General features: G+C 41.9%; 1 protein-coding gene across 2 annotated transcripts in view; it reads left to right on the top strand.

Moving 5' to 3' along the window:
• Positions 1-9365, top strand: part of CEMIP (cell migration inducing protein, hyaluronan binding) — a 52514-nt gene that overhangs the window by 8355 nt on the left and 34794 nt on the right. For both annotated transcript variants that reach the window (XM_010289268.1, XM_010289269.1), the window contains exons 6-10: positions 1210-1280; positions 2017-2112; positions 2743-2864; positions 5080-5221; positions 6032-6223. In XM_010289268.1, coding sequence (XP_010287570.1) covers positions 1210-1280; positions 2017-2112; positions 2743-2864; positions 5080-5221; positions 6032-6223 — 623 coding nt within the window. The remainder of the gene's footprint in view (positions 1-1209; positions 1281-2016; positions 2113-2742; positions 2865-5079; positions 5222-6031; positions 6224-9365) is intronic.

The following is a 9365-nucleotide window of genomic DNA, read 5'->3' on the forward strand; positions in this document are numbered from 1 at the left end:
GCTGGGACGCCTCGCCTTGAGGAGCCGTGTCCGATGCGTGTGTGGGGCCTCGGCACGGCATGGGGTGCACCAGCGCTCACCCAGAACCTGCTCCTGCCGCCCCCGAAGCCCAGGGCTGCGAATCCCAGCAAAGCCCAGCTCACGCCACGCGATTTGTGCGTGCTTTAGTGGCTATCTGTCAATGTCTAGATATGTTTTCTTCTGAAGTCCCAGAGTGGTTTGTAACTTCGATTATACCAGCAGATGATAAATGTAAGGTGACCTGCGAGACTCCAGGGTGAATCTTGATGCAATTGAAATCGCTGGGTATTTATACCTATAGAGACATGATTTAATCTATGGCGCTGTTTGATAAATTCAGGGTAGGGTTGACAGTCTCCCTAACCACCCTAGAAGCATATTTTTTATTCTGTTAGACCTTAAGAGCAGATATGCCTGAACTTCTCTTTTGAAGATAAAACTCCCTCCTGAACCCTACTAATTGGGTTCACCTCCAAGGTCGGGAGGCACGTCCGTCTCTGTCTCCATTGCTTACTCACGCATGTGGTCATTCTCCGGAGTTGCTGATAGCTATTGAACCTACTCAACCAATAACCATCAGGTGGTAATGAACTTACTTCTGACATGGGATCAGATTTGGACAGACAATTCAGACTCATAAACCTTTCTCCCCGTTCAATGTTCAAAATAAGGAAACTAGATATGCAGAGACTCTCCAGGTATTTTTTATTGTCCTTTGCCAGCCAGTCCGTCTATTAGGAATTCTCATGGGTCATTCCAAAGACAATTGTGATATACAAGGTTTCAGGGTTTCAGCATGAGCTAAATTTATTTAAGCAGAAATGGTTTCCTTTCATATTCTTTAGTGTACACGCACACACACACAAAAGAAAGATTTTCAGGCTCCCCAAGATGTCGCCAGTGTCCCTGGGGTCTTTTACACACAAGCCTCTTTAAACACTTATTTACAACAGAAACACACTTGTTACAGGAGTGTATTAAGCGGGGATTCGAACTTCCTTCTCTTTTGATAAATTTATTGAAAAAATACAGAGTGTTAGGATATTTTTAATTTTAACTAAGCTGCCTGTCACACTAATCAGACTGGTTTGAATGTGGTGCCCCTGAGAAATGCAGGAACATGAGGCTATAAAAAATATGCATCTCATACATGACATAACTTGATCATTTCTCATTTTGTTTTTCCAGGCACCCATGGAGTTTTATTACTGTTAAAGGAAATCCCTCCTCTTCTGTTGAAGACCACATCGAATATCAAGGTAACTCATGCACAAAATGCTGGCTTGACATTAACTCTGGAAGTTATTAGAATTATGGCTGAGATTAATTTGGTCAATGATGTTTTCACTTGACACTGCATTACATTGAAGCTGTGAGCAATTGATGGTTAGACATATTTAATTGAATGCTCTCTGTATATATTGCTTCTTCCCATTAATGCAGCTGAAGCAGCTGAGTGAGATATAACCTAGGTTACCCAAACCCTGAGATAAAAGGTGAGATCCTGCATCAGTGTAAATCCATGTAACTGTTGAGCTCAGACTCTGCCGCTCTTTGACACAAAGCTATGGAACAAACCCAGTTCACACCAAATGAAAATTTCATCAGTATATCCTGTATTGGTAGCCTCAAATACTCCTGCAAAACCATTTTCTTGCAAGCTGAAGACTTTTCAGGCTGTATCTTTTCATGACATTTTCAAGAGCAGCTAACAACATAGCTTGCTACAACATCAAATAAAAATAGCAATATATTACAAATAATTATTTTTTTATCCTCTCTTGATTTTTGAAGATTTTTCCTCATGGTTGTCCAAGCAGTTATAAAAGTGTCTGAAGCCTCATTCCAAGATCAGTAAATTTTTCTGGAAGCTGTGCAGGGCTAATTCTGCATAATGCAGCCAAAATATGCAAACACACACATGGACCATTACCTTTTTTGTTCTGACTTTTATCGATTATATTCAGTGATTTTACCAATATTTGTTTTTTACAGGTCACAAAGGGTCGGCAGTGGCCAAAGTATTCAAACTATTCAAAGCTGAGAATGGAGAACATTTTAACATCTCTTCGACTAGTGAGTGGGTTCAAGGTAAGAGGTCTGTGTGCCATTTAACTAGGTGATAGACAGTTGACAAATAGGGTGAATCATTCTTTTTATTGCAATACTTTTCAATTTGGGAAAAGCGGACTTGCTAGCTGCTATTTACGTCACTGCTAACCCAAGTGAAGAACACGCACAGATTCTTTCCCCAGTTGTCTCCAGGACTCTCCAAATAACTGGGATCCTTTTTCCTTTACTGTACCGGGTATGAAATTCCATCTCTTATGATCTAAGAGATCACACACAACCTCTTGCCGCTTTTGACTGCATAGTCATCATGTCCATGTTTCAGACAACATACAGTAACTGGTCGTAACTTGATCTGAAGATCAGAAAAGGCAGCTAAGGAGGACACAGATCCAAAATTCATACCTATTTATAATGCTTATACTGCATACTCCGATTATGTACCTTTTAATAACTCTACTCTCCCTTGGCTGGTTACACTTCACAGGACCATGAAAAGCGGCTGACAGACTGGCAGCATGAGGCAGGAATCAGATCATCAGTGAAGAAACTTGTGAATGATATCTGAGATCATATTATGCTTCATGCATTTTTGCTGCATTCATTAAGCTTGACTTTCAAATGACTTTTCTTGTTTGCACTTGTCTCCAGATGTAGAATGGACAGAGTGGTTTGAGAAGCCTGATAAAGCGAGATCTAAGGACATGGAGAAGCTTTCTGACTTCAAAGCTGCTCATCCTGATAAAATCTGTAGGCAGCCCATTGACATCCAGGTAGGCTAGCTCACCACTCACTTCAGAGGGACAAGTCCTCTTTGGACTGTCACTGAACCCCAAAATGATTGTGCTTGTCAGTAATTTTTGTTTCTAAAGAAAAGACACCAATTATTTTACGGCTCTAATACATAATCAACAAGATCTGGTATCCAGTCTTGTATCATTCTAAGGCAGAGCTTTATAGAATTGAGCTCCTTTCAGTAAGTTCTGGCCTCTGGCATGAAAAGGAGTACAGATGGGGTCAGGGACAGCACAGATGCTATCATGAAATATGTGGTTCCCTGCTGGAAGATTAAAAGGCAAAAACAGATGAAAATTTTGAAGTTTTTAAATGATCCCAGAATGGACCCTACCTAAAAAATTAATCACAGCAAGTAATGAGATGGTAAAGTTACCAGCTGTAGTAGGTTGGGAAAAAAATCGGTGAGCTTGCAGCCATTTCTTGGAGTTAATTGTTTTTTCTCTGTGGAAAGAAACTTGAATTCTGTTTGGGGCTAAACATTATAATGATTCCATCAGGCCAGCACACTGAGGAGAAATCATACCCCTTTTCTGAGACTGCAAAAGCCTCTTTAAGGACACAAAGAAAAAAGGTTTTTTTTGCATGTGTTCACTGTATACTTTATATGTCTACCTGGTAAAACAACTATAGCAGAAGCATTGCCTAGCAAAAGACAATAAAATACTTCATATTTCTGGGAGGCTGAACTTAAGGTTCCCACGTACTCTGAACCAGTGGAGTTGTCCTTATTCACAAGAATGTGGCTATTGAAGTAAACGGGAATGCTGACAGTATGAGTGAAAGTTTCCAGGGCTAGATGGTATAAAGAATCTCCTCTTGAACAGAAAGGAAAAAACTGCCCTACAATTTTCTGCCAGGTCTTAGCAAATCCACATTCATTTCTGCTTCCATATACATATATTAGAAGTGACAACTTAGTTCAAAACAGGGGTCAGATGTTTGTTATGATACAGCCCCTTCTAGCATGCATTAAAAGAGAAACGAGAAAGATATTCTTCTGTTCAAGAAACAAACCATTTTTCTCTTCTATTAAATGACAGTTACTTTTTTTTTCATGTATATTAAAAGCGAAACAACCTTTTTCAGTTTATCCTGCAGATCTTAGGGCAAATCCTCAGGTAGTGTAATCTGGTGTTGCTCATTGCCTTCATAAAGTTACACTGATTTATACCAGCTGGCCTGCTCCAGCTATGCTACATACAAGAAAATTGAAGATATGATGATAGTAACAGAAGTGCGGCACAGCCAGAGGCACATTCCTTCAGCTGATGGTGCTAATCCTATACGTGGCGGTGGGATGTATGCATCAATAAGGAAGGTCTGCTTGAGTGAGAGAATCAGGACCAGACCTTTCATTGAAAGACGGCTTATCTCCTGGTGCCGTGTTAAAATGCCCATGTTATTTGGATTGCCCAATGCAATGCATCACATTTTTGTGAAAGGGTCAAGAGAATTGCAGGCTCTAGAGCTGGACTGTGAAATTTAACATGACCATGAGGGGTGATAATGGCCCAGCAGGAACACGGGAGAAGCTACATATCGCACTGCTGCTTGGTATGATACAGCCTTTTTCCTCAAGGCAGCTCTGCAGGCTGGTACTTCTATGTGAGAAAAGGCCACCTTTCTTGTTCCTTTTGAAGCCATGAGTATCGGAGCAGCTTTGTTTTTTGCTTAGAGAGACTGATCCATGCAAAGGAGAAACAAGACCCCCACCTCTTTCTTCTGCAAGGTTCAGACCTAGTCTAGCCGTAAGCAATGAAGTGAGTGCATGGCTTGAAACCATGAGTTCATTTGGGTACAAGCATCTGTGTTCAGCGTCTTCATCTGCCTTCATCTGCTGTTCAGCGTCTTCATCGCTCAAACCAGCGGCAGGAGAAAATCTAGGGCACCAAGGCAGATGTTAGTGAAGCTCAGAATACTCCTCCCAAAAAAGCACATGGTCTTAATATAGATACAGGAAAAAAGCGTGCACCTAGCAATAATCTATGCAGCTTGTGGATAGAATAGCTGTGTCTGAGCACCAGCTGGAGTGCTGGCTGGATAGTACACGTAACAATCACCCTGTTTTGTTGCACAACTGTTGTGCAGCACCCAAAACAAAGCAAAAGCCTCTTCTGATGGCATCGATGTTTTGGTGAAATCGCTCCACCTCAAGGTATCACCTCTTTTATATTTCTATTCTCATTCCAGGCAATGACGCTTGATGGAGCTAATTTAACTACTGAGGTTTTCTACAAGAGTGGCCACGATTACAGGTTTCTGTGCCACGGCAAGGACCAGACGGGCGAGGGCTGCCAAAACTATAGAGTACGGTTCCTGTGTGGCAGATCTGGTATGTGCCCCATGTTTTAAAGCCAGATCAGGGAAAAGCAGAAATGCTGTCTTCCGATGCCTGGCTCTTGTTTGGTGTAAGAACCTGAGTAATTCCCCAAGCTAAAACTTTTGCTGGGCTATTGACATGAAGGCAGATAAAACAGCTGAAGATTTATCTCAGGAAAAATTCCTGACTGCTAACAGAGGCAACAGGGTGGTGTCTCAAAAACCCAGCAAGGCTACGGCACATACTTGGCAAGTCCCTTCCTGTAAATATCTTGTCTTTAGCAAAAGCATTTTGGGATGAGGTAGGATTAGTCAATCAGAGTGTGCAAAGACAACAGGTTTTGAAAGTAATACTTTATTTTGTAGTTATTAATTCCAACACTGCTGTCCCTAACCTGGTTGTTAGACAGGTCATTAGGATTCTTCAGCGCTCAGCTGGCGGGAAAAGGAGGGTGGAAGACTGTTGTTTTGCTGGAAAAAACAGTCATTAGGTTAAAGACCACTTGGCTGATGTAAATAACAGTGCCCAGTGCCCACAAGTGCTGCTGCTGAGTGGGTGTGGTGAAAATGAGCCACTAAGAGCTACATTTAAATTTAGTCCGGGGGTTAGTGGAAAATCCACCTGCCTGCAACTGAAAGAAAACACTTTCTTGTTTGCTTGCTTTCCAAGCCAAGGCCAGTAAAAAGCATGTTTGGAAGAGTTAACTATTTTTTGTTGCATGAGGAAATCATCATTTTTGTTGGCATTTCAGGAAAAAAAAAAAGGCAAGCATTTTCTGATAAGATTAACTGAATTCTCCACCCTTCCATTTTGACTTTTCAGTGAAACCAAAGCTTACTGTAACCATTGACACCAATGTGAACAGCACGGTCCTGAATCTGGTGGATGATGTGAGCTCATGGAAACCCGGAGACAGGCTGGTGGTTGCAAGCACTGACTACTCCATGTACCAGGCGGAGGAGTTCCAAGTACTGCCATGCAGAACCTGCAGACCCACCCAGGTCAAGGTAGCAGGTAAGGTGCTTCATCTTGTCATGCTGGTGTTACAGTTCACAAACTCTGTCATTTGTGTTGAGGTGCCTCCATTAAGAATTGCAAAGAGTTTAAAGACACTTGAATTTGACAACTAGTTTTTAGATACTTTTGGGAAAATACAAGCGTTTTGTGCTTGAAAGCCATCTAACTTGATTCTGGTTCCTTTCTGCTTTCCCTTTGCATAGCTGACTCTACTTTCTGCCTGCAAACACACTATTGAATGGATGTATTTATTAAAGAGACAAATACAGGTCATGTATTTGAAATGTTCAGTTTTACATAACTGTATTTGAAAATGTGTCACTTCCTAGAAAGCAGGAGATGAGCACAGCTGATCCGAAGAGTGAGCTAGGGCAGGAGCACTCCGTGGGAGACTGTAGGGCTATGAAGTAATGTGCAGCTGGCTATTTTCCTAAGAAAGTTATATTTAACTAGAACTGTAATCTTTCTTACATTTTAGAAATACTGTTTTGCACTACTGAAGCTACTGTTTCTCTTTTACTGTGTCTCTAGACAGACAGCATTGCTTAGAGGTGATGTATTAACCAAACATTTCTGGAGTCACGTGGCCGGCGAGTTGTCCTGAGCCACCGCACTGGGGGAGATGGAGCTGGTAGAGTGCTGCTTGAGTTAGTCTGAGCAGGAACTTTTGTAGAGCCACAGCATTTTTCTCTTGAAGGTGACTAGCTCAAATCCAGAACAAATTGCTTTTGATGAAAGGACATTGTGGTCCAATGACCGTAAAGTGGCCTTCAGATACTAAGCCCGATTAAGTAGCATAACCGTGATGAAGCCCAGACTGCTACTGATACAAGCATGAAAGTGAAATCCAGGGTGGGAGATTTGCATCTCCACTTGAGTCTGTGAAGTGGTATTTCCCTTCTAGGACTGTATTTTGGCACACTGATAAGCAGAGCATGGAAATACCACATGAACTGCCTCTTCTGTGAATCGATGAGGAGGTTTTAATTTATGTAATTTAGAAAAGCAAAAGTTATTTTACAATATAAACGTATGTAACAGCTGAGGCCGTATTTCAAAGGCAGCATCTGCCTCGTGGTAAATCATGCATGTTACACCCTCTTTTCCTTACATACTGGCAATTGCTCTAGGCAGAGGTTTTGTCTGCATTTACAGTAAGATCTTTCTGAGAAACCATCAGGGCACTTGGAACATCCAATGCACCAGGGAGTTTGCTCAGTTCTGTGAAATGAACTGCTTCACCATTATCTCTGATGCAACATCTTCTGGAAGGTACGAATATACTTCCTTTGGCAACTGCCTCCCACAGAGCTCTAGCCACTCATTGTTGGATGGCCCAAAAGAGAGATGTTCATCAAGCCAAGAAAAATGTTATTCACAGTTTGAATGTATCATAGTCTTATGACTTAAAATGACTAGTACTTTCACAGACAACATGCTTCCAAGTTGAATATTTTTCTTGAGCAACTTTTGAGCTATTGGAAAAACTGTACCAGACTAGTATGATACAAGTCACATCATGAAGATGATCTTGGAAGATCGTCAGTAAAAATAAAGACGACATAGGAATATGTCTCTTAAACGTCCCATAATCTAATGGATCTGTGAAATTCATGTAATTACATTTATCTTCTACAACAATGGCAACTAAGATAGTACAAAGACATTAATAAAAGGTTAAAAACAACAAAAAAGTTCATGTGAATTTCAGGCAAAGAAGCAGTGGAAATACTTGTTAAAGTAATTGTGCTTTTGGTCTCCGATTACTCTTTAGGAGAATTAGGACATTCCTTTTATTACCACAAATGACATGAACACCAGGGCCAAAGTCTGCCCGTACTTATATCCAGGCAACTCCACTGACGTCAATGGGATTTCACTGATTATATAAATCAAGGCAAAATCTAGTCCAGTAATAAAAATTACATCCAACTTTCTTGTAACAAAAGCACATTCACGCTAGAAAATAAAATAATCTGCCTGATTCTAAGTTCAGTCTGGATGAAATAAAACGTGGGGAAGGCTGAGACGTCCCCTGTTGTTAGGAGCCAGGAGGTCCCTGAGCTGCTCTAAGCCCAGCTACGGTGTAAGTTCATCCATTGCCCTATGCCATTACATGCAGTTAGCCAGAATAAGGACCACTGATGAGGCAGAGGGTGGTTGCTCTCCATGCCTCCTCCCCTCCGCTGCGATGCCTGCAGCTGCCTGCACAGCTCTGCCTGCGCCCTCCCTGCCCCGCCAGGCGGGCGGCAGTACCCGAGCGGTGGCTTTCCAGGTGTTGCTCCATCGCTGGAGGAGGCAAACACCACCGCACTGAGCGCTTGGCTTGGACTCAAACCTGCCTGCGTGCGGGTGTGCACGTGCGAACCCGCTGTCCCACGATCAGGCGCTGACTTTGATGAAACTTGTTGGGATTCAATTAATTACCTGCGAGATTTCTGTTAAATAGGGCTTTATTTGTCCCAGTGGCTCGTCATGAAGGGAGAACGGCCAACAGAGAGCAAAGCACATAAAAAATAGCTGACGGGCGGTGGGCTGACCCCCGGCCTTAGCACAGCTGAGCAGCCCCTGCACGGCTTGTGCTTGCCCGGCGCAGTAGTCGCTAACTCTTCTGCAGTAGTGCAGGAGATGTCCGTCGTAAATGTCTGCCTGCCTTTTGCTGTGTGAGATATCCAAGATTGGTTTGCTCCTTCTGAGGAAAGACTTCCACACAGATACATGTATATACGGGGTCTCAGAGGGATGTCATTTGTAGTAGGTGGAATGGCTTCATTTTTCTAAGAGGTTTATTTTAGCAGCTGAGAACCCCGAAAGTCTGCCCTTTGCAACACAAATGATAAACCTCTGATGGTTTATTTCCCTTCTAATCTTTATTTTTTTTTCCTTTCCGCTTTTTTTAAGCAAAACCTAAATGTCAGATCTGAACTACTTAAGAGTCTCTTTGTTTAAAGAAAGGCAGAAAACCTCTGCTTTGTGGACAGACAATTTGGCATACCAAGGTTTAATTATAATTGATGCTCTCATAGTTTAATAATATTTTAATAGAGATGGTTTAGCGTATTGTGCCAAATAAGTCAAACTTCTTAGTTAGCTCATGTCCTATTTATATTTGATACTTCCTGGTGAAAACTCATACTTG

The sequence above is a fragment of the Phaethon lepturus genome, unplaced genomic scaffold (genome assembly GCF_000687285.1).
Source record: "Phaethon lepturus isolate BGI_N335 unplaced genomic scaffold, ASM68728v1 scaffold42026, whole genome shotgun sequence".
Classification (NCBI taxonomy): Eukaryota; Metazoa; Chordata; class Aves; order Phaethontiformes; family Phaethontidae; genus Phaethon; species Phaethon lepturus.